This window comes from Heptranchias perlo, chromosome 11 (genome assembly GCF_035084215.1).
Source record: "Heptranchias perlo isolate sHepPer1 chromosome 11, sHepPer1.hap1, whole genome shotgun sequence".
Lineage (NCBI taxonomy): Eukaryota > Metazoa > Chordata > Chondrichthyes > Hexanchiformes > Hexanchidae > Heptranchias > Heptranchias perlo.
In genome coordinates, this window is record NC_090335.1 from 50556272 (window position 1) to 50584132 (window position 27861).

Consider the following 27861-nt stretch of genomic DNA (forward strand, 5'->3'; position numbering starts at 1 on the left):
CAAAATAAACAATTTCAAGTCAGCATTTAGGATTTTCAATATGTTTAAATATAGCACTACAGAATGTGTATTACCAAACAATATTTAATAAATAATTCTTACAACTGTCACAAAACATGAAAATGTTGATTTTTTTGAACATCCTTGTATTAATTTTTTGTAAATCATGAATGCATATCATACTTCAGCTTCAGAAATGGAATACATCTCAATTCTTCACTGTGCATTCAAAGTAATTGAGGTATTATAAACATATTCATAAACATTTATGCCTGGTATTACAACAAAAACCTATTAGGAGGAACTTTAGAAATTGTATGAAGTCAACATTTAAAACAGCACAATTCAGTTTATGTAACTACAGCAAACATGGAGACTACCCATTAAACCTACAATTTGAAATACTGGTATATGGCTTCAAAACATGGATGCCTAAATAGTACTTACTTCTGTATTCAAGGAACCATTACCAGCTATTATGTGGCTTATAATTATCCAATGTCTAACAAAACAAACAAAAAGTAAAAATAAAACTAATGGTCAATCTACCTATTCACCAGTTTTAAATCACAGGGATAGACAGTGCTTTACAGCAGTTGGAGGTGGTGTGGAAAAGAAAAACTAATAGGATCAGTCTTGCCTTCAAAAGTATCATGCCCACAATACAGCTCCAATGATGATTGTGGTGGTGCCCATAGTCCAAACAATATCACCATCAGGCAGGAGTGGAAGTATGGCAGTTGGGTAAAAGAGTCGCAAATAAAAGAAACTCGAGGTAAAAGAAAAATTAATGAGATATCTGGTTTTGCCTTTTTACATCTGAAACTTCAAAATAATGGAAACAGATGCCAATTTACTAGCAGTTTAAAACACTGGCCCTTGGCAAACAATTTTGGAGCCTCTCTGCTCCTTGGGAATAGCAATTACTCCAGATGATGTGGTGCTCTGGTATTATGATGGAAGCCTTCCCAAGACACAATGTGCCAACTAAGGCAGTTAGCTGACTGTCTATTGCCCAAGGCAAGATTTAAAACTATATTTGTGCACATGTTTACATACAGCATGCTTCAAATAGTAATGAATCCAGCATTCTAAAAAGCTTTGGGTGCTTATCAGAGATCTCTAATAAATGTTTATCCCCTTTCTCAGCCCACAAACACCTGAGGAACATATATTTTGAGTGTCACTGGTCCTTGGGAATAATGACTGAAGAGGTCTCTGGGTGATTCTGGATAAATACAGCAACAGGCTCTGGCAGATACTTCAGACACATGTTAATAAATGTTTGCAAATTAAGTAAATGTAAGGCAGTTACATATGAAAGGGGTTAGAACATTTACTGAAAAAGTTAGAAGTTGTGTGCACCTTCAGATGGGTATAACTGCCTAAAAGCTCCCACAGCTACATCTTATTTGACTCCAAATTTGAGTCAAAGTTCTATACTGCATATCATTTCATATTGCTGTTCATTTGGTTGCTAAAAGATTCTCACCATATGGAAACATATCACATGAACAAGTATAATTTACAGATTGGAGAGAAGATATTTGAAAGATGTATCTTTCGAGGAGGGAAACCAAGAATCCTGATAAATGAACTACCTTGCATTATCGCCTTAAAGTTTTAATATCCTTGTACTACTCAATTTTTACATTTTTTAAAAAAAAAGCAAAAGTAGTAAACCGTTCCTTCAAAGAAATTCTCTCCTCAAAATATTTAACTGTGCAATCAATGGGTGGTGATGAGTTGAGCAGAAGCCTTTTGCCTCTACACTGCATATGCCACTAGCAATTCTGCTTAATCATAATGAAGAATCTTCAATGTGCCTGCTGCTCCAAATCGTTTTCGGTCAGAGAAACCAGGAATCTGCAAAAATAGAATTAAAAAAATTTACAGTTGCAGCAATCTCCCTGTATCTGTCAAAACTGCGCTTACTTTGACATGATCACCAAGATGTGCTGGGGTTGTAAATGGAAACATTCAGCGATGCAGAAGCTCCTGCTTCATTCAATCACATTTTGGCAAAGAAAGATTTTTCTCTGTTAGTAACTTTGGGGCCAATAATTCAGCCAGTGCAGGCACTTTGCACATCTGTGCGAGAATGAGCTGAAATGGCCAGATAAGTTTAGGCGCATTTCTCATGATGAACCAGAAGCACCAGCAGGGTGGGCATTGAAATGTCAGGCACAGCAGCCAGGACAGTGGAGCATTGTCAGTTCTGCCTCCTAGGGAAGGGGCAGGAAGATGGAGAGCAGCAGGGTTTGGGGGGGGTGGGGAGGAAGACCATCACTGGAGAAGGAACTAGGCATTTTTCCCTTGGGCTCAGGTGTTTCAGTCACATAAGGAAATACAGAAATTACTGTAAATAAACTGTATTGAGTATTGTTCTTTCACTCATTTAATGTTCAATAAACCAGTCTTGTAGGTTAAAACTCAAACTGCAGTCTGAGTTTAATTCTTCTGCAGCCAGTAAGACAAAACAAAGTGGCAAGAGTTTTCTGTTCAACCCCTAGATCTCAGTACATTTAACTAGATATTGGGCAGTTGAAGGCACATTCTGATTCATAGGGAATCGAGGTCAGTTCATGGGAGCGGTCAATGTCACTGAACCCAAGGAAAATATCAAGGTGTTCCAATCACATTATGAGGAGGCCCTCAATTTAAATATTTTCTCGAGGCCTAATGAACCTTGCTGGAGCTCCCACTACCCTCAACTCTGGCCGCCTGCAATGGGGCGCGCTGGGCGCCTTCAAGCATCTGCCCATGATTACCCAGGGAGAGAATGCCCTACGTCATTATCTGTCGCTCCAAGTAGGATACCAGCAAAAATTGCAATAAAAACAAGCAGGCACTCTTCCTTCCTAAATGAAAAATGCCAAACTACAGATAGCTAGCTAGCCCTAGAAATAAGAAAAATTATCAGCATCTTAAAAGTTGGTAATTTTTAAAGCATCAACATCTCCAAAAATCTACTTAAATATTTTGGTGAGGTAGCAGGAGCACTATTCCACTTTTAATTAGCACTAGTGGATCTCCTGTGGTATTGCTTAATTTTATATGGAGGGATTACTGGTCTCAGCAAGTTAACTTTCAATATAAACATCTCTAAATTGCTTATAGCCTAGTTACAAGTTTCACTACAATTAAGATGCCTACTGTAGAAAGTGAAAAACTTTCCACAGTATGCCTAACTGGCATAAGTAGGGATATTCTTCTGATTAAGGGTTAGGCATATTGTTGGGGCACAGTACAAGGAACTTACTGTATATCTGGTCTATGTTGCCTCTGACCCGAGTGCACCTGATGCTGGCATTGTATGCAATTCCCTAGCATTGCCATCTTGCACTTTGATGAACAACACAATTTGGATTATATTTTTCAGAAATTGTTGACCTGCAAAGCAGCTTTACAATAGCTAGAAAAAGGAGTGATAGAGACAGAATGAAACAATGATGCTCTATGGTAGACTTCAGAGAAGCAAAATGGTTCTAATTTTTTTTTCATGCAAAATTTATTGGTGCAGTGCACTGCATACTGGTTCTTTACCCTTGGGACTTGGGTTCAAATCCAACCAGACTAAAAATCTCCTGTGTTTGCAAGGACCCCAAATTAAATAAATTTGGGTAATATCAATCAGGTTTCCAGTGAACATGGACAAAACTATTGGTCATCTCAAATCAATAATGTTACAAAATAGCTGGTGAAGAAAATGGAAAAATCTCACTGGGAGGACAGATGGATGGAACTTGCATTTGCATAGCACATCACCTTCCTCAGGGTATCCCAAAGTGCTTCACATCTAAAGAAATACTTTTGAAGTATCATGTTGGCAAACACAGCTGCCAATCTGCACACAAGATTCCACAAACAGTAAATGAGAAAAATGACCAATTAATGTATTTTTGGTGATGTTGGCTGAAAAACATAAGGATGGCCAGAGTTTTGGGAAAACTGCTTTTCTTTGAAGAGTACCACAGGATCTTTTACATTCACCTGAACAGGCAGACTTGGATTCATCTCTCATCTGAAAGAATGTACTTCCAACAATACAACACCTAGTACTACACTGAAGTATTAGCCTAGATTATGTGCTCAAGTCTTGGTGTGCCTTTAGCCAACAACCTTCTAGCACACAGGCAAATGTGCTACCAAGTGATCCAGCAGGGGATGCTATTCTGAAGCTGAGGTACATTGCTGGAGCTGTGCTCAAACAAACCATACTGTGCCTGACCAGAGGTTGATTTATCCCAAGAATGGTGCTCATTGCTTTTCAAATGCATGTATTTCAATTGCTTGAATTATTCACTTATCTGAACCACCAGATTGTGGAGAAACAATGAATGTAGAGACTGGTTTGGGAGAAAAATACAAAATTTAAAAAATGTACAAACCTGATTACCATCACGTGAAAAATACCTCCTTTCTATTACCTAAAAATTCAAAACAGAACAATTATTAATACACTCACACTTGAGTGAGATAGAAATACTGAAAGCACCAGATAACATGCTGCAAGTACTATTGAGAAAAAAGGATGCAGCATCATGTGACAGATGAGTGAGCTTTAGAAGATTATTTGTAGTGTGTAATTAAGTTATTCACTACCTGAACAAACACTCTCCCTCATCGTGCTCTCTAGAGGAAAAATATTTCGCATTACAGCAAGAGGCATGGTATGTTGAACACAGCAAGTGGTTTGATGCAGTGTAACATGCTGCAACAAATCCCACACATTTTTACACTTACTGAGATTTGCTGCTCCAGTACTGCAACATAGAAAGTTGCAGCTTCTGAGCAGACATGTGCAATAACAAATCACTTGCTTTAATGATCAATACCCAGAATATAGTATAAAATGGAGCACATGACAGGGCAGGAATCAAGATCCCAAGGAGCTCAGTTGGTAATGGCAGCATGCAACCAAGCCACATAGATCAGAAGGTCCCAAGTTCAATTCCTTCTCTTTCTAAAATTAGAGAATTTCTGCTAGGAGGACAGTAGGTGTGCTACAATTGACCTGAGCTCAGGAGAGAAAAAAAATCAGTCAAGATCCCACTCCTGAGTGCTATCCTATTAGACTCCTGCTGGAAAATTATGCATGTGCAGACATTGAGTGGATTCAGCTGTGTTTGATCTAGCAACACTTAGGCAAGACTCTTAAAGCCCTCTGCTGCATATGAGGCCCTACTCGAGCAGTTGTTAAGAGGGGAGGGAAAATAAAAGATAAAAATTAGGAACTGAAGTACAGTAGCTTTTCAAATAAGAGCAAGTTGCATTATACAGAGTGAATGGACTACAACATTCCAAAAATACATAAAGCTTAAAATAAAAAGATCACATTTAATTTACACTCTTTGTAAGAACTCTTAATAATAGATTCTCTAACATCAACATGGACATGAATTCCTTGCTGCAGATCCAATCAGAACCTGACCCAATCTAAATATCAGGACGCACGTTGCAGTTTTATATTTCAATGTTAACAAGTACAGATACATCAAGACTAGCTATCAATGAGTTAAATTGTCACCTACCACCCCCGCAAAAAATTGAAGCAGCAAATCAAGTTCAAAAAAGGGCTTCCAGTGATGGTTAAGTGGCAACCTTGCCAATTCCACTAAGATTTTGAAATTCTTTAACTTCTGTAGACTTGTCTCCTACAAATCTCAAAATATTTCTTACTAAAATCTTCCAAGTGCTGTTAAAAAAAATGGAAGCAGCAAGAGATACCACTAGATGGTACTTGTTAATGAAAACAAGATGCTTATCAGCCACTATAATTCCATGTGTAGAGTTTTTTTTCAATATTCCATTTTTAATAAAAAACATTACCAGCAGAGTAGATCAAGAGATTCAGGTTATAATGCTAATACTAAGCCACTGGAACCTAGTTTCTACAAGCAGTGTACAAGAATCTATGCATTTGTAATATAGTTCATACAACATTTTAAAACATTACTAAAAATATGAAGTGCCCATCATGTTATTTCGATAAATGAGATTCTCAAGACGGAGACCTCCAAGAGGTATGTACGATTGTATGGGACATCTGGCAAATGGTAACTGCTCATTTAGAATTCCAATTCATTTGTCATTTAGCTGGTACAGGGGTGTTATGCGATTAGTTACAGCAAGAACTTGTAAAACCTTACTTTATCAAAAAAACGGCTCAGTTTTACAGCATTGGATGATCCTGCAGCCAGATAACGTGGATTGGTACAATCCTAGGACGTGCAGTACAAAAATGTATTAGAGAGCAATCACACAGTAATTATTTAACATTATGTAAACAATTGGTTTACATCATACTCCCAAATTCTCACACTGATAACACTGATTTTTTTTGGATCACTTAGAGGAGTAGTTATTCTTCTTTACCATTTGCGACACATGCTGGAGCAGGGCACCTCAAGGCACATGCCATTAAGACTTTTTCCACATCCTTCAGCTCAAATTTTTTGCCATAACTTGCTGGAAGTGCGAGCTGATAACGGTGTGGTGAGGGAAACAGGTCATCTGGGACCTTAGTGAATGGCTGGAACAACAGCATTTCTACTTAACCAATGAGATTTAAGGATTGAGAAAGAAACAGGAACGACGAAGGAGGGTGAATTAGAATCAAATCAGGTACAGAAAAGAAATAAAGAGAGGGATAGATTGGATTGAGAGAAAAAAAAAAATCAAATTTGACATTTAAAAATCTAACAACATGCAGAAATGAAATTGAACAGTTTAAATTGTTCCTTTTCTGGGCCAGAGAGATTGATTGGCATTGTATTAGCATGTCGTTAAAAAGGTACTTCTGCTGTTAAGTTCCAACCCTAACTTTCTGTGGTGTGTTTAATGGGCAATTATTTTGAAGAACTTATTGGATTTGCAAATTAACAGGGAGGCTAAGGGCGAGATGTCATTTGTGCGAAACAAACGGTGGAGCGGCGTAAATTGGCCAGTAAATTCTGGAGATTTGCAACTCTCAGCATATCTTAATCCCCTGAACCTGCTGGCTGATTTGCGCATTAATAATTCCATGCGTGGTAAACTTGCCGTTATTTTTCGAGCAAGATCTGGCCCAATGTTAGAGATCTAAACTGGCCCAGTCTATCCAACTGCTCTTGGATATTAATGTATAATAATTACAGATTTTATTAAACAAATGTAAACTTGGTATACTAGAATAATTTTCCACATCTATCTTTACCCCTACACAAGGTCCTGATCCAGTAAAAGTAAGCTTTGCTTTTATAAATTCGAATCAGAGGTAAAAAAGCACAAACCAGATTAATTTCCTCAGCATTGAAATCCTCCGCCAAGAATGCAGTTCTCGTCAACACCTCATTCCTTTTGGTTTCATGAATTTGATCCAACTTAGTACCAATGACTAACAACGGTATCTGGTTATCTGCAAACTGCTCACGATCATAGTCCCTTTAAAAAAAAGTTTGACTTATGTATGACCCATGTACACTTGCAATTACAAAATCAAATGCTAATTTGATGCAGAGTAAGAATTGTGAACCCTCTAATGAGAAGCAAGTCGTGGATTCACTCAACCCTTCCCGCACTGGCTCAAATTTGCATTCATTTACCACTGGGTGTATCTCCCCTAACAGTTTACTACATTTCCCATTTCAACCCACCCACTAGCTACCAATCCTCCACTGAACCCCGCCCCCCCAAAAAATATTGATTGCAGTTCCCCCTCAGAGGCTATCCCTACCCCACTTAATTTCCCTTTTCAACAGTAACCATCCCCCCCCCCCCCCCCCCCCCCCCTCTACTGGCTGGTATTCTCCTCCAAATTGAAGGATATATTGGACTTGGAGGGGCTGCAGCACAGATTCACCAGCTAAGAGTTAAATTATGAGGTCAGGTTACATAGATGGTTTGTTTTCCCTTGAATATAGAAGATTAAGGGGTGATCTAAGGGGCTTAAGATAATTAATTAAAGGATTTGAAAGGGTAGATAGAGAGAAACTATTTCCTCTGGTGGGAGAGTCCAGGAGAAGGGGGGCATGACCTTATGATGAATAGCCTAGCTCTAATTTTAAAGGTCAGAAATGGGGATGTTCGCTGATGGTTACACAGTGTTCAGTTCCATTCACAACCCCTCAGATAATGAAGCAGTCCATGCCCGCATGTAGCAAGACCTGGACAACATCCAGATTTGGGCTGATAAGTGGCAAGTAACATTTGCCCTGGACAAGTGCCAGGCAATGACCATCTCCAATAAGAGAATCTAACCACCTCCCCTTGACATTCAACTGCATTACCATCACCGAATCTCCCAACATTGACCAGAAACTTAACTGGACCAGCCATATAAATACTGTGGCTACAAGAGCAGGTCAGAGGCTGGGTATTCTGCAGCGCGTGACTCACCTCCTGACTCCCCAAAGCCTTTCCACCATCTACAAGGCACAAGTCAGGAGTGTGGTGGAAGACTCTCCACTTGCCTGGATGAGTGCAGCTCCAACAACACAAGAAGCTCGACACCATCCAGGACAAAACAGTCCGCTTGATTGGCACCCCATCCACCACCTTAACATTCACTCCCTTCACCACTGGCACACTGTGGCTGCAGTGTATACTATCTATAGGATGCACTGCAGCAACTCTCCAAGGCTTCTTTGACAGCACCCCCCAAACCCACAACCTCTACCATCTAGAAGGACAAGGGCAGCAGGCACATGGGAACACCACCACCTGCACATTCCCCTCCAAGTCACACACCATCCCGACTTGGAAATATATTGCCGTTCCTTCATTGTCGCTGGGTCAAAATCCTGGAAATCACTTCCTAACAGCACTGTAGGAGAACCTTCACCACACGGACTGCAGCGGTTCAAGGCGGCGGCTCACCACCCCCTTCTCAAGGGCAATTAGGGATCTACAATAAATGCTGGCTTTGCCAGTGATGCCCACATCCAATGAACAAATAAAATAGATTCGGGGTGATGTCAGAAAGCACCTCAAAGGGTAGTGGAAATCTAGAACTCTCCCAAAAAGTTGTTAAGCTAGGTCAATTGAAAATTTCAAAACAGAGATTGATAAGATTTTTGTTAGGCAAGGGTACGAAGGATTACAGAAACAAGGCTGGTGGATGGAGTTAAAATACAAATCAGCCATGATCTAACTGAATGGCTGAACAGACTCAAGGGGCTGAATGGCCTACCCCTGTTCCTATGTTCTTTGTACCCCTGCTGATCTGAATTCACCTTCATTACCATTCTGGAAAGGAGGTGCCTGAAATGCTGGCTGAATTTTCTGGTCATTAGCAATCCTCACCCGTTACATGGAGAGGATTTCCTCAGCAGGGACGCAATCCACTGATCATCACCCTTTACAGTGTCTCCCTCTCCACTCCTTCCTGCCTCATTTCTTCACTCCTCTCCCCCACCCTTTCTTCTGCTCCTCCCTCCTTTCCCCACTTCTCCCCCAACTCCACCCCCTTCCCACTCCTAACTGCTTACCTCAACCAGGTTCCAATACCCCCACCGCCCCCGAACTTTACCTGAAAAATTCAAATTAGTCATGACTACCCGTGTGCAACACCACAGGAGATTAACTAGTTATTAATAGGTTATTACCTGTGTGTTGTGTATCAAATTTTAGTTGAATGCAGTAGGGTTTATATACAATCCCTGTAAAGCTCTCCCGAGTTTTCAAAAAGAATGCTCTAGTAGGTAGACTGCTACTGCTCGCAGAATGAAAAAGATATCATAATGGAGGCACAACTTACCCATTCGTCACTATGACTCCAGTAGGAGAGGAGTCCTTATTTAAAGCTTCTAATGACCACCGATACAGATTCTGGGATGATTTTTTGTTAGTACAATCATGCACTAATATTATACCTTTAAGAACAAGCAAACAGAAAACAGAAAACATCAATTCCATATTTAAAAATACCATCTAAATTACAGAAATAAAACCTTTGACTAGTACCACCATACAGAGTTATAATGCTGTTGAACTAAACATGCAGATGGATGGGACTCTACCATAGGAACTATGCAGATCTAATCATGCAATATTGCTACAAAAAGTAATGATTTTAAGCTGTCACCAGTCTGGTCTTGTCGGCTACATCTTTGCATTTTTTTAAAATAAAGGATCAGCACAGGTTTAATATCTCATTTAAAATACTGCATCTGAGAATAATACACTCCCTCAGCACTGCACTGGAGTGTCAGCCTGGATTACATGCTCAGGTCCTGGAGTGGGGCTTGAACACTCAACCTGCTGACTTAGAAGTGAGAGTGTTACTAATGGAGCCAAACTACCATTGCTTTTAAAGTCAAATGTCAGGGAACCACCCACTCCCAGATGCATACCTGCAGTGTGAATTTTTTTTTTTTGAAGACATCTCAAATATATATTGTTTTACAATAAACTTCATACGTACTTTTGTACATGTAGCACTCAAACCTATGTTGGGTAAATGACAATTTTTTAAAAATTTGTTCATGACATATGGTCTACAAGGGAATGTTTTCACACAAATCCAATCAAACTATTTTTTGTGAAAGAACATCAACTAGTAGGGATTTGAGTGAAGATCTGCATTAAAAAAAAACAAAATCTGAATAAAGACAACATTGTAGAAAATAACAACTTAAAACTTGTAGAATTCCTGTGGCATTGATCACAGTAAGTTGGAAGATATATTGTTTCACAAAGGTATCATACCAGGTAATACACAATGGGCACAAAATTGGGCCGTGTAGTGCCCATTGTTTCAGTGCTAGATGCCATTTTGGTATAAGAGTTAGCACAGCCTCAGATAATGAACACTGGAATCATGTAAAATAGGGAGAAGATGGCTTCAGTGTACAACGCTGATTTAAAGTGACAGACACCATTTTGGGACTTAACGCTCAACTCAATGTCTTAACCCCGACCATATGAACGTGTCTTAGGGTGCCTGGAGGACCCCCCCCGCGCTATTTAAAAAGGGACCATTACAGGTTAGTGGCTGGATTATTGCTTCTGGCTGCCGAGACATTTGTAACTGTTTTTGGAGGTCTGCTACACTTGAATACTAGGACGCAGGGACATAGCCTAACATTTAGAGCCAGGACATGCAGGAGTGAAGTTAGGAAATGCTTCTACACACAAAGGGTGGGAGAAGTTTGGAACGGTCTTCTGCAAATGGCAGTTAATGCTAGCTCAATTGAGAATTCTAAATCTGAGATGGATAGATTTCTGTGAACCAAGGATATTAAGGGATTATGGAGTTAGGTCACAGGTCCACCCTGATCTGATCAAATGGCGGAACAGGCTCAAGGGCCAAAATGCCACCGCCACTTGGCTGCCTCCTGATATGTGCCAGCTTCTCCTGCAAGAAAGTGGAACGTGTATCAGGGTGATGTGTCTATCATGGTTGAATAGCTGCCAGTATGTGTGGCCTGTGAGTTGTGGGTGGGTGGCTTGCAATGATGGTAACGTGCAAGGGAGAGAGGGTTGAGTACTGATGGAACGAGTTTGGGGGGGGGGGGGGGGGGGGGGGGGGGGGGGGGGAAGAGGAGAGGAGGGGAGCGGGTGTAATGCATGGAGCAATGGATGCGGCTGGTGGTGTAGTTGGTAGGAGACTCCACTTGACAGTCGACCTCACTCATCTTGACCACTCATGTCAAAGCACTGAACTTCTTCCTGTTCTGCATCCATGTTCATGATGCTGTGCGCCTGGCATTGACTTCATCCCCTACTGCCTCCCACTACCTTTTGGGTGTATGTCTCGAGGGCCTCTTGCTCCCCCTCCCCCCATGGAATTAGGATGTCCCTTCTTTTGTCCACCTCTTGCACCAAGGCCTCTGGTGCATCAGAGAACCTTGGTGCTGAGTCTCAGATCAGCAGCGTGGTGAGGTCTGGCATGCAGATTGGAGGATGTGGGATTTAGTGGTGCGCAACTTTTATTCAATGTTTTAACATAATGCATCAGTATGTAAAAATAGGGCTGGGACCTGCATCTGTGCTTTGAGTGCAACGTCTAATCTCAGTTCAGAGTCCATGCAGACAGCAGGCTGTTATATTCAGCAAATAACAGAAATCTCTTAAAGATAGCAGCTACCTAACAGACAGCCTGCCTTTAAGAGATTGGAGCTTCCCCCTGCTGTCAGAAAGTGCAAATTGCATGCAATCCTCATTCAAGGCTGATTTCCAACGCAGATTGCAGGCAAGTTCTCAGGCCTGACAAAAATCTTGTCCTGCCTGCGCAGGGACCATTGGGCGTCGGGTAATAGCGGATCGTGCTACACCTGCCCAAAACAGGCCCTATCCAAATATTCACACCCCCGCCCAATGTATTTAAGTGCGGCATTTGTAACCCGGTGTGTCCTTTTAACACCACATGGTTTAATTGCAATGCTGTCACAAGGTAAATTGGAGGCTAATTAGTGACTACATTTCAAAAGTAAGCACTTTATCACATCCTCTGGATGAACCAATGTGCTAAACAACTGTAAATTCTTTTATTTAGCAAAATCCTTTAATTAAAGTTCAGAAGAAACCAGCAGGAAATTGCTTTCATTTTTTTTGCACAAAAAATTAGAAAGAACAGGTTTCAGAAATTTTCATGCCTAACAAAGTGTGAGATTTGAGTGTTGGAAGCATCTAGAAACATTTATTTGTGGATGGACCATGATACATTTTAGGACAAAAGAAAACAATTCTGACTTGAATTAACATCTAAAGAGATTAAAGTCCAAAATACATAGTAAAAGGACCATTCATAATCAGTTTTAAGATAATATGAAATAGCTGCATCACCTACATGATTTCAAAAATAGGACTGAAATATAACAATGGTATTTTCTGTGTGGTCTCAAAGGCAATTTTTTGGTCCAGCTGACACCTGTACAAGTTACAGGTTGGTGAAGCACAGTCCATAAATTCTTACAACAGATGTAGATAGTTGCTCATGAAGGAACATGTAAGGGTATGGAGCACAAAAGACTCAGTTTAGAAAAACACTAGCACAGACTTAATGGACTGAAAGATCTGTTTGAGCTGTAATGTTCTATAATTTTAAGACTCAGAACTGGTCAAGGAAGACTAATTTTACACATAATTATGAACAAAATATTGAATAGCAAAAGTAACTTCCATACCATTCACAGAGTTGTAAAATACAGCTCTAGTGCTTTTAATACTGCTGGCATTGCCCACAGATCCACCAACATCCCACAGTTCAATGTAGTAAGTTTTCTCAGCTGGTGTGCCTTCTTTATAGTCATGAACCTGAATTAAAGTAAAAGAAACAAAATGTATATAAACTCCACAAAAGCTGCCAGTTCCTGTAGATACAGACAACACTCCACTAAGCCAGTATGATCAGCATCATAATCACAAAATAATTTCTAAAATAAAAATTCCATGAAAAGCAGGTATAGTAACTTTTAGTAGCATGTAAACAAACATTGGATAACTATTAAATTGTTTGCTACAGAAATGTTAAGTACAATAAAAAAAATTATGCAACATTTTGAAAAGACAGGCAGAATGGAAAAGGAGGGGGTGTAGCCCCAATAATAAAGGATGGCATAAGGACAGTGACGAGAAAGGATCTTTGCTCGGAAAGATAGGAAGTAGAATCAATATGGGTGGAAATTAGAATTGACAAGGGGCAGAAAACAATGGTGGGAGTAGTTTATAGGCCCCTTAATAGTAGTAATACCACTGGACAGAGTATTAATCCTGACATAATGGAAGCTTGTAACAAAGGAAATGCATTAATCATGGGGGACTTTAATCTGCATACAGGTCAGGCAAATCAAATTGGTAAATGTAGTTTGGAAGACGAGTTCATGGAATGTATTCAAGACAGTTTCCTTGATCAATACGACATAGAACCAACCAGGGAACAGGCTATTTTAGATCTTGTATTATGCAATGAGATAGGGTTAATTAGTAATCTCACAGTAAAAGAACCGCTGGGGAAGAGTGATCATAATATGATGAACTTCACATTCAGTTTGAAAGTAACATGCTTAAGTCAGAAACTAGAGTCTTAAACTTAAATGAAGCCAATTACAGGTATGTGGGTAAGTTGTCAAAGGTAGATTGGGAAATTAAATTAAAGGGTTTGACAGTTGAAAAGCAATGGCAAACATTTAAAGAAATATTTCAATATTCTCAACAAGTATATATTCCATTCAGAAATAAAAAATGCCACAGGAAAAGTGACCCACCCATGGCTAACTAAAGAAGTTAAGGAAAGTATTAGATTGAAAGAAGAGGCCTATAATGTTGCCAAGAAGAGTAATAAACCTGAGGATTGGGAGAGTTTTAGAAACCAAAGGACAACCAAAAAATTGATAAAGGGAGAAAATAGAATATGAAAATAAACTAGCAAGAAATATAAAAATTGATTGTAAGAGCTTCTACTAGTATGTAAAAAGGAAGAGTAGCAGCAAAAGTAAACATTAGTCCCCTAGAGGCTGAGACAGGAGAAATTATAATGGGGAAATCAGGAAATGGCAGATGCATTAAACAAATATTTTGTATCTATCTTCACAGTAGAAGACATAAAAAGCATACCAAAAATAGTGTGGAACCAAATGACAGCAAGGAGCTTAGAACAATTAATATCACTAGAGAAAAAAGTACTGCACAAACTAATAGGACTAAAAGCCAATAAATCTGCTGGCCTACATCCTAGGGTGCTAAAAGAGGTGGCTGCAGAGATAGTGGATGCATTGGTTATAATCTTCCAAAATTCCCTAGATTCTAGAACGGTCCCAGTGGACTGGAAGGTAGCAAATGTTACCCTGCCATTCAAGAAAGGAGGGAGAGAAAACAGGGAACTACAGGCCAGTTAGCTGGACATCAGTGGTCAGGAAAATGCTGGAATCCTTTATTAAGGAATTGGTAACAGAGCACTTAGAAAATCATAACATGATTAGGCTGAGTCGGCATGGTTTTATGAAAGGGAAATTGTGTTTGACAAATTTATTAGTTTTTTTTTTTAAAAAGGATATAACTAGCAGGGTAGATAAAGAGGAACTAGTAGATGTAGTATATTTAGATTTTGAAAAGGCATTCGATAAGGTGCCACATAAGAGGTTGTTAAAAGGCAAGGGCTCATGGATGGGTAGAGGATTGCTTAAAGGACAGAAAAGAGATGTAGGGATAAACGGGTCACTCATGTTGGCAGGCTGTAACTAGTGGGGTGCCGCAAGGATCGGTGCTTGGGCCTCAGCTATTTACAATCTATATTAATGACTTAGATGAAGGGATCGAGTGTAATGTATCCACATTTGCTGATGATACAAGGCTAGGTGGGAAAGTAAGCTGTGAGAAGGACAAAGAATCTGCAAAGGGATATAGACAGGTTAAGTGAGTGGGCAAGAAGGTGGCAGATGGAGTATAATGTGGGGAAATGTGAGGTTATCCACTTTGGTAGGAATAGAAAAACAGAAAATTTTTAAAATGCTGAGAAACTATTAAATGTTGGTGTTCAGAAAGACTTGGGTGTCCTCCTATCAAGAAACACAAAAAGTTAGTTTGCAGGTACAGCAGGCAATTAGGAAAGCAAATGGCAAGGGGGTTGTACTCCAAGAGTAAGGAAGTCTTACTACAGTTGTACAGGGATTTAGTGAGACCTCACCTGGAGTACTGCATACAGTTTTGGTCTCCTTATCTAAAGAAGGATATACTTGCCTTGGAGGTGGTACAATTAAGGTTCACTAGATTAATTCATGGGATGAGAGGGTTGTCCTATGAAGAGAGGTTGAGTAGAATGGGCCTAGACACTCGAGTTTAGAAGAATGAGAGGTGATCTCATCGAAACATAAGATTATGAGGGGGCTTGACAAGGTATACGCTGAGAGATTGTTTCCCCGGCTAGAGAGTCTAGAACTAGGGAGGGGATAGGTGCAGGATAAGGGGTCAGCCATTCAAGATTAAGATGGAGGAATTTCTTCACGCAGAGGCTTGTGAATCTTTGGAATTCTCAACCCCAGAGGGCCATGGATGCTGAGTCATTGAATATATTCAAGGCTGAGATCGATAGATTTTTGGGAGTCTAGGGGAATCAAGGGATATGGGGATTGGGCGGGAAAGTGGAGTTGAGGTTGAAGTTCAGCCGTGATCTGATTGAATGGCAGAGCAGGCTCGAGGGGCTGTATGGTCTTCTACTACTTCTATTTCTTATGTTGATCAATTGTTTTTAATTGAAGTATTTTACTGAAATAGTTTCATTTTGCATCCTTGAATATTTAAAGTTATACCACCAGAGCATATCATGGTTAATTGTAGCACACAATACATTTATAAGGTCATGCGGTCCTCAAAAGCATGCAGGGGTGTTGCCCCAAGTCTCTTCAATCTTTCCTCATAAGTCAGACCCCAGGCACGGATCAGCCTCATGCCTCTAGCGCGTTAATGTCTCCCTTGTTTCCTGACAATCAGAACTGGATGCAGTCTAACCAGAATATTGTACAGTTTGATCACAACTTCCTCTGATTTGTATTCAACTTTGGAACATGCATGAAATAGGGAATTATACCTAGTTGTATTTATAGTAAACCTGTACAAAGTGCAGAGGTTGAACAGTTTTGGGTAAACTAATTAACAAAAAAAGTTCCAATCTTGTCTTCAAGCCCCATTTTACTGGTTCACCAATCCAACAAGGCATGCAAAACATATGACCTAGGACAGGTAAAGGTCAATTGGTACATCAAGCCTGTCCTATACTGGCATGTTGTAACTTATGTTCACAATCACCCCCTTTCCCCCTCCCCCATGCAGCCAAGCAATCTGTGGAAAAGGCAACACAAAGAAAAGTCTTCAGTTGAATTTACGAATATCTGTGAAATTTCTTCCTGACCCCTGAAGGCAATCAAGAAAGTGCCAGGAGACCACAGTGACACAACCACTGATGATCCACCTACCAACTAGTGGTAATAGTGGCTAAAGTATTAGTTTTGTTGCAATGTTCTCCTGACAGGTCACATACACAATTTGCTTCTCTGCTTTTCAGATTTTTCAGAAAAGGTTTACTGTTTCATGAACTAGGTTCATTTTTATCCAAGGGCCCAGATATTTCTATGGACCAACTTGCCTGGGATCAGACACATCCCAACACCAGTGAAGTGAGGTAAAAATAAACAATTGCAGGGAACACCTCTGGATTTTCTATTCTTGTTACCCGTTATCCTTTGAAGCAACTGCAGCTTTTGCCACCTTCGCGCATCTATCAAAAAAAGTCTAAATTTCTTTGGGATCAAATTTCCTTCAGTTTAAGCTCTGGTACAGTTTTTGTTGAGTGAAAATTTAATTTGGAAGAGTTGGAATTTGTTCCAGCATCGATTGTGTTACTACTGAGATCATCCTGGCGAGTAGAACAATTCCAAATTCCTTCTCCACAAGAAGCCATCTCCTTCCATTGCATGCTCTGATCTTATTTCGGATATCAAATTATGAACTTACTGGGGCAGAAATTGGTCAGAGCGACAAACCAACATTGCTCGCCGCTCCATAGATTTATACTAACCAACTTATGGCGGACTTTACTTTGGACACTGCCTCTAATAGGAAGTGGAGAAGAGCCCAGCGTTAGTTTAAGCAAAGCTAGAAGCGAGCGGATCGCTCTCCCTTCAACCAATCAGATCGCAGCATTTTTGACAAGCTGCGTAAACTGTCCCTGCAGGCTTGGAACATGAAAACCAGGAAGTGAAATGTACATTAAAATCATTGTAAAAACAGTTAGATAGCGAAAAGAGGGCAAGAAATAATCGAATTGAGACAGAAGGGAAGGGTAAAAAATATATATTTTTTAAAAAGTTGTTTGGCAGTCATTAAGACTTACCACGCTATTAAAACTTAGTTTAGACCTGGTATTTTTAAGCATACCCGTTTTGTGGCGTAATTAGTTACTTTCCAGCTGGGCAGATGAGCAAGTTGGCCCAGTTCAATGATTTCTCTGATTGCAGCTAGCGATATACTTTTAATTTAAAGCTGCCATATTGCTGGCAAACCAGTAGAAGCAAGTTCTGGATTTCTGCGTTTCACTGCACATGCGCAAACGCCAGAACTTGCTCCTCCATTTCGCCACCAACAGCGAGCACTGTTGAGATCACCGTTATTTTGCAAGCAATTTCTGTCCCTTTACGTCCAAATTTTAGGGCATTCACTTTTCTGCCTCCTCACATTCTCTTTCCTCCTTCTCCCCCCCCCCCCCGCTTCAGTCACCCAAACCCTTTAGTTCACAGTCACTCCATCTCCCCCTGCCATCACTAGACATATCTAATCAATGAAGCCCCTTTGACTCCCTTCTGCCCCAGCTCCTGACCAATCAACTGCCCCTTCTTACTGACATCAGTAAAGCTGACTATCTTCCAGCTTTGTCAGCACATTTTTAAAAACTGGTGTCATCAATCCCCTCCTCAAAAAAAAAAACTTACTCCTTTTTTCACCATCAATAAATTACAAGTCATCCATAATGCTGCAGCCAGTATCCTCACCTGCACTAAGGCCCTAAACGAATCACTTGTCCTTGCCAGGATTCTTATTCTCACCTTCAAATTCCTCCATAGAATTACCTCATCACCTCGAGCTCTATATTCCTTCATGCGCTCGCCAATCCTCCAACACCGGCTTGTTTATTCCCCACTCATCCGCTCCATTACTAGCAGCTGTTCCTTTAGCCACCTTGTTCCCATTCTTTGGAACTCCCTTCCTTAGTACCTCTGCCTTGTTATCTCTCCCTTACTTTCAAAAGCCTCAAGTCCCTTTGCCCCTTCCTAATCCTTTTCTCTTCCCCACTCGCTATCCACTGCCCTGTAAATCATGTGGATGGCTCTTCGTACTAATAGCATTACAGAAATGTAAACTGTATCTTACTAAATTATAATCACTAAAAATATAAATTGCTACAATAGCACCATTTATTTGGAAATCTTTTGCATCAACCAATTACAGTCATATGTAGGGATGAAAAGAAATGTTGGACTTTAACTTCTCCCACATTCTTAATTGTCTAGCAAAATATCAGGATGCCACAAAAATTCAACAGATCATTATCCAACCCAAAGCACAGACAACTTACTCACAATGCCACATAGTAGAAATCTGAGTCTTTCCTTTCTTTTCTATGCTTTCTTCTTTTTTCCTCCCTATTAAAAAAGCATTATAACAGTTATCCTCATTCTACAATCCTCATCACAGTACCCTATACTATTGTCCATCCTCTGCCTCCTACACTGTTCCAAAGCAGCTCGACGGAAGCTTGAGGAACAGCACCTCATCTTTCGATTAGGCACTTTACAACCTTCCGGGCACACTGATTTCAATAACTTCAGATCATAACCATTGCTCCCATTTTCTCAGACAGCAGGTGCTGCTTATGGTTCTGCTGTTGCCATTTACAGCTCCTCTAGACCCATCTTTTGTTTCTTTACTTGTTCCATTACCACCCTCCTTGCCTTGCACCATCATCCCTTTTGTAATTTAATAACTCCTGCCCTCCACCCTATCACAGATCTTCCTTTTTATTCTTTCCTCCCCTATACTAGCTTAAAAACTGTTTACTCTTTCACTTCTTCCAGTTCTGACGAAAGATCATCAACCTGAAACGTTAACGGTTTCTTTCTCCACAGATGCTGCCTGACTTGCTGAGTATTTCCAGCATTTTCTGTTTTTAATTTCAGATTTCCAGCATCTGCAGTATTTTGCTTTTCATCCTATACCATTTTTCATTCCAATATAAAGTGGCAGAGACTGACGTTTTTGAAACAAAGCTAAGTGACCTCTTCTGTGACTAACACGAGTGTTATTGTCCCACTTTTTGGAGGCCCCTCATATGATAGAATAGATTCGAAACAGAAAGAGCCTATTTCAGTGTTGCCAAGGTTTCTTCGACAGCACCTCCCAAACCAGCGACCTCTACCACCTAGAAGAACAAGGGCTGCAGGCACATGGGAACACCACCACCTGCACGTTTCCCTCCAAGCCACACACCATCCTGACTTGGAAATATATCACCGTTCCTTCATCACCGCTGGGTCAAAATCCTGGAACTCCCTACGTAACAGCACAGAGAACCTTCACCACACAGACTGCAGCAGTTCAAGGCGGCGGCTCACCACCACCTTCAAGGGCAATTAGGGAATGGGCAAGAAATGCTGGCCTTGCCAGCGACACCCATATCCTATGAACGAATAAAAAGTGTATTTAGGTTAGAATGCAGTACTTTGTGAGCTCATATGGTACTATGGGTCCATCTTAAGGCACACTAACATTTATTACCTTGTTTACTAGTCTTAGAGATTGTAGAGCAATACATATTTACTATTAAATAGATTCAAAAATCAAGGCTTTGGGACCAGTTTAAATCTCAAATGAAGCATTTTAACATTTTAGACGGAGCAAGTTCCCGCTCCCCATATTTATTGGTTACAAGGTTGAATCTTGTCTATGAAATCTTATTCATAGAATCTCAGAAATTATATAATAGAAGAAAGTCTTTCTGCACACTGCACCCATGCCAACACTTCTCACCTATTTATGCTAACCCCATATTTTTGAAAAAAAATATTTTTTCATATACTTTGTCAATTTCATTTTAAAAGGTTATAGCTTCTGCTTCAATACCAATTATGGTGAAGCATTTCCAAGTACTTATAACAATCTGTGTGAAAAATATTCTTTTAACTTCCCACTTCATTCTTCTAGTGATCATCTCAAATCTATACCCCCTTCTTACTGATTTACCAACCAACATAAACAATATTTTGCTATTAACTTCTCAAAACTTTTCAGCCTCCAAGTATCTAGGCTAATGATTTTTCTACTTTTAGTCTGATTCGTTTATATTTAAATAAAGTTTCTTTAAGTATTTATCTCCAGTAGCATCTCTCCCACATCTACTTCAAGTACTCCTGAAGTCCTACTTTGACCTTTTTCTGTAAAAAGAGGCAAATGTTTATTAAGCAACTCTGCCATTCCATCTTAGTACAAGTGAGCCCCATCATCGCCAAATGTTACCATCCCTTCTTTAACTATCCTTTTACTCCTTGTGTGCACATAAGAGCCCTTGCCATTTTCCTTTATGTTGACCACTGATTATCTTTCACACAGTCTCCTTTCTTATATTTGTTCCGCATTATCCTCTTTATTCTCATTTATGCTCCAACTTCTCTATTTATCCATGCAACTCAACGCCTGACACACCTACTTTACTTTATCCATCTCATTTATTTAAATATTTCTTACTGCTGATCCAGTTTCACCTGCCATATTTTCCAAGCAATTAATCTGTGCCAGGTCCTCTTTCCCACCACTGAAATTACCTAACTTCCAGTCCAACACATTTATCTTTGACTCCACTTTTTCTTTTATCATGAATTTAATTTTGCACATGTTCTACCTTCAGGATGCTTACTTGTCTAGCCTCATTAGCCAGAACCAGACCTAGCACTAGAATAGAACAGAATCTTACAGCATCAAAAGGAGGCCATTCGGCCCATCGTGCCTGCTCTTTTAAAGAGCAGTCCAATTTAGACCCACACCCCAGCTTTTTCCCCCACATCCCTGCAAGTTAGTCCTCTTCAAGTATATGTTCAATTACCTTTTGAAAGTTCCTATGGAATCTGATTCCACCACCCTTTCAGATGATTGCTAAGATCTGGAACGCACTCAAAAAATTTATCCTCATTTCCCCTCTAGTTCTTTTGCCAATTATTTTAAATCTATGCCCCCTGGTTACCGACCCACTTGCCAGAGAAAACAGTTTCTCCCTACTTGCTTTATCAAAACCCCTCAATTTTGAATATCTCTTTTAGATCTCCCCTTAGCCTTCTCTACTCTAAGGAAAGCAATCCCAGCTTCTCCAATCCCCACATAACTGAAGTCCCTAATCCCTGGTAAACCTCCTCTGTACCCTCTAAGGCCTTAACGTCCTTCCTAAAAAATGTGTGGTGCCCAGAATTGTATACAATACTTCAGCCGAGGCCTAAATCAGTGACTCAAAGATTTATCATGACTTTATTTTTGTATTCAATGCCCCTATTCACAAAGCCATATGCTCCTTAACCACTTTATCAACTTGCCCTGCCAGCTTCAAAGATGTGTGAATTTGCACCCTCCGGTTTCTCCCCCCTCTCAAAATAGTACCATTTAGATTATCCTACCTCCTCATGCTGTTTCTCCTAAAGTGCATCACTTTACACTTATCTGCGTAACATTGCATCTGCCATGTGTCTGCCCATTTCACTAGTCTGTCGCATTCCTTGTTGAACATGCAACACACTGATTAGGCAAACAGTCATGAATTAATTCTAAGAACCCCTCCTTGTTGACCACAAACTTTTGTCTTATCCGTCTTAGGATAGTTAACATTACAATTATTACAACTCTTTACTGCAAATCTCATTTATAGATTACTGAATAGGGAATGACATCGAGAGTGTACTTCCAAGATGATAGCAGATCCTTTATTACTTCTTAACTTGCCAGAGACAATTCTGAGCATCGTTAATAAAAACTTCCCTCTCTACAGCCACAATTTATTTATAATTGATAAACTCACCAGCCTCTGTTTCCCTTCTTTATCTGAGAAAATTTTAATTTGAAAATATTTAGTTCCCAGTCTCACCGACTGAAACCTGGTTTCAATCAAGGCTACATCACGTCCCTCTAATCTATCTAATTAGTGCCTCGCGTTCTCAGACTTCATTTCTAAAGATTTACACAACTGCTATAAACGCTGCAACCATGACCCATTCTTACTTCTATATCCCTTTTTCTCTTACACTTTCCTTCACTATCCATCTCCTATCCACTCGAAGGTACTCTCGCCATACCCCTCATTGAGCCTTCGATTTTATACTCCTTAAATCATACTTATTCTTAACCCCTCCCCTACATGCCCTATGGCAAGTCTCACCATTCCATCCTCTGATCTTATTCATTTAAACTCTCAGCTCTAATAATTCTTGGTGCCAGTTCAGTTCAGGTGACGTTAATCCAGCATATTCCAAAACTGGTTGTAAGGCCCCACAAACTTGAACTCTCCTTCAAACCACAGGTTCAGCTATCTAATCATTTTCTACTTGCCTGGATTAGCAGCTGGCACAGGTAGTATTCATGATAATATTAGCTTCCTTCCTAGTTCCTCATATCCCTTACATAATACCCTTTCCTCAATCCTACCAATGTTATTAGATTACACAGACTATAAATGGCTGATCACCCAACTCTGCCAAAAATGTTTACACATTCCTTTAAGGAGACAATACACCCTTCTGGACTTCAAGTCATACCCACAGATATAGCTCTGTTCACCTGATCATTGAGCCTCCTGCTACTAACACCCATCTCCTCCAGCATAGCAACAGTTTTGCTTCCTTCAGAAACTGCCTCCATAGACTCATTCTCAATTAACTCCTTTCATTCCAGGCTAGATAAGAAGTTGATCTTGTTTTAGTTCTAGAGGGCTCCGACCCCCTATTGCCTGCATCCTCTATCTCACCCTCTTCTTCCAGTCATGTTCTCCCAGCCATTTCCTTCCTCACCTTCCCATTCAGGCTCAACCATGCTACATAATATCTAGCCTTAAACCGTCTCCCCAGCCAATGATGCATCAAGGTGCTACTCAAGTTCAACAATCTGCTGCTTGAGGGTATAGACTTGATAACAATTAGTACAAGTGTATTCAACCTGTGCACTGCTCAGGTATGCATACATATTGCAATTGACACATTTTGTTGCTTTAATCATAGACTTTTTTTGTGTGTACTGCTTTATTTTTTATTAAAAAAGTCTTGTATCTGAAATTTAGCATCGCACTCATTGTCTCTTGAAAAATTAAATGCAAGCAGTTTTAGTTGGGCAAGAAAAACAATTCAGAAACAGATTGTTGGGTCTTGAAGGAAAAGAGTTCCCTTCCTGCTACCACTTTTCATTCAATGACTTCTAAATCTAAACAAATTTCTGAATGCAAATTGAGGAGTATAGTGTAAGGGAAAATTTCCAGCATTCATTCACTCCTTAATTCCATGATGGCAAGCTAGCCCAAGCCACAGACATCTCCATGACTGTCACCGAGTCACTGGAATCAGTCAATAAGGATGCACGATTACACCCAGGACAGGTGAATCACAACAGTTTTTCCTCTTAAAGCAAGACACGATACCCAGTGAACCAATCAATAGCTCAAACTCTGACTCCTCTTGCCCTTACCCTCACATCAACTGAGCATCCAACTGTCCACGATGGATTTCCCAACACTTGGTTGTGGCACAACAAGTGGACAAGAGATGATTTCCCAACTCCTGGAAAATAAACAAGAGTTAAGACCGAACACAGAAGTGGAATAAAATGATTTAATCTATGGATGTTAATGTTCTCAATACCAATAAATAAAAATATTACATACATGTAAAAACATCATTTACAATATACAGCGTTCTAGTGATATTAGAGGATTAGCTAGCAACCAGTTGGAGAACACACACTTTGTTTACATCAAAAATTACTATGAATACAGGTCTTTTATAGGGGAAATTCAAACACCTTTTTCTCCCCCCCCCCCCCCTTCATAAAAATTGAAGAACTTGCATTTACATAGCACTTGTCACAATCTCAGGACATCCAAAAGAGCTTCACAGCCAATTCAAGCACTTTTGAAGTGTAGTCACTATTGTAATCGAGGGAAAAGTAGCAGTCAGTTTGCACACAGCAATGTCCCTCAAGCAGCAATGAGATAATGATCAGATAATCTGTTTTCAGTGTTGGTTAAGGGGCAAATTTTGGCCAGGACACCAAGAGAAGTCCCCTGTGCTTCTTTGAATATACCCATGAGATCTTATACATTCACTTGTATGGGCAGATGGGATTTAACAACTCATAGGAAAGACTGCACCTCCACCAATGCAGCACTCCCTCAGTAGTGTCAGCTTAGATTTTGCACTCAAGTCTGTGTGGAATTGGAATTGAATCCACAACCCTCTGACTCACAGGTGAGTGTGCTACAATTAGGCCAAGGCTGACACCAGGTTCACTCATTTTGCTTTTGTTAAAGAGAGAATTTAAGTCCACAGAACATTACAACGTTAGAGATACATGACTAGATTTATATTGCTCATTAGGAAGACCTCATAACTTATTCATATCTGTGGTGCTCAAGAATGTTCTCAATTTTTTGGTTCTGATGAAATTAACTCAGTAAAGGTGAGTTTCCATTGCACTAAACCACATTTAACAAACTTGGATTGTTCCATCAATAGTTTACAACTGACAGTGTAGTATGAGTACATAACACTGGAATCACATTTCCATATCCTAGACGGGACTGCTCAACAAATGTCAGCTTACAGAGTCAGTGTCAAAAAAGAGCCTCATTTACTGATGAATCTAATGTTGAAGGCTGCCAACATCATGAAAATATTGCAAATCAGTTTAAGAATCACAAAGAGCTAGTCAGATCAGAAATCCACTTAAATATACAAAGTTGTGTTTATTATTGGGCAGAATCGGTTACATTTTTAAAACACAAAATGGGTGAGCGTGGTTTTTAATAGAATCGTAGTGAGTCACAGCACAGAAGGGGGCCATTCGGCCTATTGTGTCTATGCCAGTTGAAAAGAGCTATCCAGCTTAATCCCACTTTCCAGCACTTGGTCCATAACCCTGTAGGTTACAGTACTTCAAGGTGCACATCAGTGTACTTTTTAAAATGAGTTGAGGGTTTCTGCCTCTACCACCCTGTCAGGCAGTGAGTTCCAGACCCCCCACCACCATCTGGGTGAAAAAAAACTCAGCTCCCCTCTAATCCTTTGACCAATTACTTTAAATCTATACCCTCTGGTCACTAACCCCTCTGCTAAGGGAAATAGAGTGGATAGAGAGGACCTATCTAGGGCCCTCAATTTTATACACCTCAATTAAATCTCCCTTCAGCCTCCTTTGTCCCAAAGAAAACAACCCCAGCCTATCCAATCTTTTCTCATAGCTAAAATTCTCCAGCCCTGGCAACATCCTCAAATCTCCTCTGTATCCTCTCTAGTGCAATCACATCTTTCCTGTAATGTGGTGACCAGAACTGCACGCAGAACTCAAGCTGTGGCCTAACTAGTGTTTGATACAGTTCTAGTATAACCTCCCTGCTCTTATATTATATACCATAGCTAATAAAGTATCCTTTATGCCTTCTTAACCACCTTATCTACTTGTCCTGCTACCTTCAGGGATCTGTGGATATGCACTCCAAGGTCCCTCTGTTCCTCTACACCTCTCAGTATCCTCCCATTTATTGTGTACTCCCTTGCCTTGTTTGCCCTCCCCAAATGCATTACCTCACACTTCTCTGGATTGAATTCCATTTGCCACTTTTCTGCCCACCTGACCAGTCCATTGATATATTCCTGCAGTCTACAGCTTTCGTCCTCACTATCAACCATGCAGCCAATTTTTGTATTATCTGCAAACTTCTTGATTATGCCCCCTACATTCAAGGCCTATTAATTAATACAGATCACAAAAAGCAAGGTACCTAGTACTGAGCTCTGCAGAACCCAACTAGAAACAGCCTTCCAGTCACAAAAACACCCATCAACCATTACCCTATGCTTCTCGCCACTGAGCCAATTTTGGATCTTTCAACTTTCCCTTGGATCCCATGGGCTTTTACTTTTCTGACCAGTCTGCCATGCGGTACCTTGTCAAAAGCCTTGCTAAAATCCACCTAGACTACATCAAACACGTTACCCTCGTCTACCCTCCTTGTTGCCACCTCAAAAAAAAATTCAATCAAGTTAGTCAGGCAAATTTGAAAGGTCTGTAAAATAGGTTAGCAAATTTCGCTCACAATATCAACACACCAGCATTGGACTACAGTTTTAAGAATTACATAAAGCTTTCTTTTCAATATTTTGATAACATCACTGAGTGATTAATTTAATAATTCGGAACTTCACATATTTACTCTTTCCAAGCAAATACCATATGCTTTACGTAAATATGCGCAGGCCCGCTCCACTATTCTAAACTCTTGTCAACAAATAAAATGTTAACCATCATTCACCTGAATCCCCCAACACCAAGACCTTCACTCGGTCCAACGACGCCATGTTATTAAGACGTTCGCTTTCCCTCAACCCAACGTCAGGTTGCCTGTGTGATTTTAACAAACGCCCACCACGTTGGCTCTTTCAACAGCCAGAGAGATATGAACTTTATTTCATGAGTGACTGATAGCTCGTCCGTCACCTCCCAGGCTCGGCCCTTTTCAATCACGGTGACGTAGACCGCCACCATCCGCACCGCGCAGTGACGTGACGTGACGTAGGGCGCCGTGCCGCGCAGTGGAGGCCGGGTAACGTGGTGTTGATGCGCGCGACATTACTCGCGAGTCTGTGTTTTGTAACTGGTGGTGAGTATTTAAACGTTGAAACAATTCTATTAGTTACACTAATTGACCATTTTAATGTGAGCGACTGTTTAAAACTGCCCGGCTTCACTTGCGAGATTGGATGGTTCTTATGGTATTAATTAGTATTGTTCATGTGAATGAGTATGGACCTGCAGTTTTGCTTATTCAGGATTTATTGAGTAATTTTGCATTTATATAGACTTCACGTGAGGGTATCCTGTTTTCTTTGGCTTGATTCTGTAATTCAAAGAAGTGAAATAGTACTTAAGTTTAGGTATTTACGTTGAGTACTTTCAATTGAGGTCTAATTTGTACGCTTGTTGTATGAGAGGCAGTTGGTATAATTATATGGGGAGTAAACTATTTGAAGGATAAAACACTCAGGGGGTTTGGATGATCTAAACAACCAGAGCAAATCCTGAGTGGATTACATAGCATTTGAAGGCACCTTGAATGCTATTCCCCTGTAACCTGAAATCTAATGCCCCTAT

General features: G+C 40.2%; 2 protein-coding genes across 4 annotated transcripts in view; one reads left to right on the forward strand and one right to left on the reverse strand.

Moving 5' to 3' along the window:
- Positions 1 to 25: 25 nt before the first annotated feature.
- On the reverse strand, positions 26 to 27328 carry rabl3 (RAB, member of RAS oncogene family-like 3). Its single transcript, XM_067993007.1, has 8 exons — positions 27023 to 27328; positions 24181 to 24272; positions 13110 to 13239; positions 9740 to 9854; positions 7275 to 7425; positions 6153 to 6224; positions 4392 to 4430; positions 26 to 1866 (listed from the first exon to the last, which is right to left on the reverse strand). Exons 1-8 carry the CDS (start codon positions 27066 to 27068, stop codon positions 1798 to 1800), a joined length of 714 nt encoding a protein of 237 aa, XP_067849108.1. The 5' UTR covers positions 27069 to 27328; the 3' UTR covers positions 26 to 1797.
- gtf2e1 (general transcription factor IIE, polypeptide 1, alpha) overlaps positions 27296 to 27861 on the forward strand; it is a 50754-nt gene continuing 50188 nt past the window's right edge. For 2 of the 3 annotated variants that reach the window (XM_067993003.1, XM_067993005.1), the window contains exon 1: positions 27308 to 27370. The gene's annotated coding sequence lies outside the window, so the exon portion shown is untranslated. Of the gene's footprint in view, positions 27371 to 27861 lie in introns of all 3 variants that reach the window. The other variant, XM_067993006.1, reaches the window with a different exon arrangement.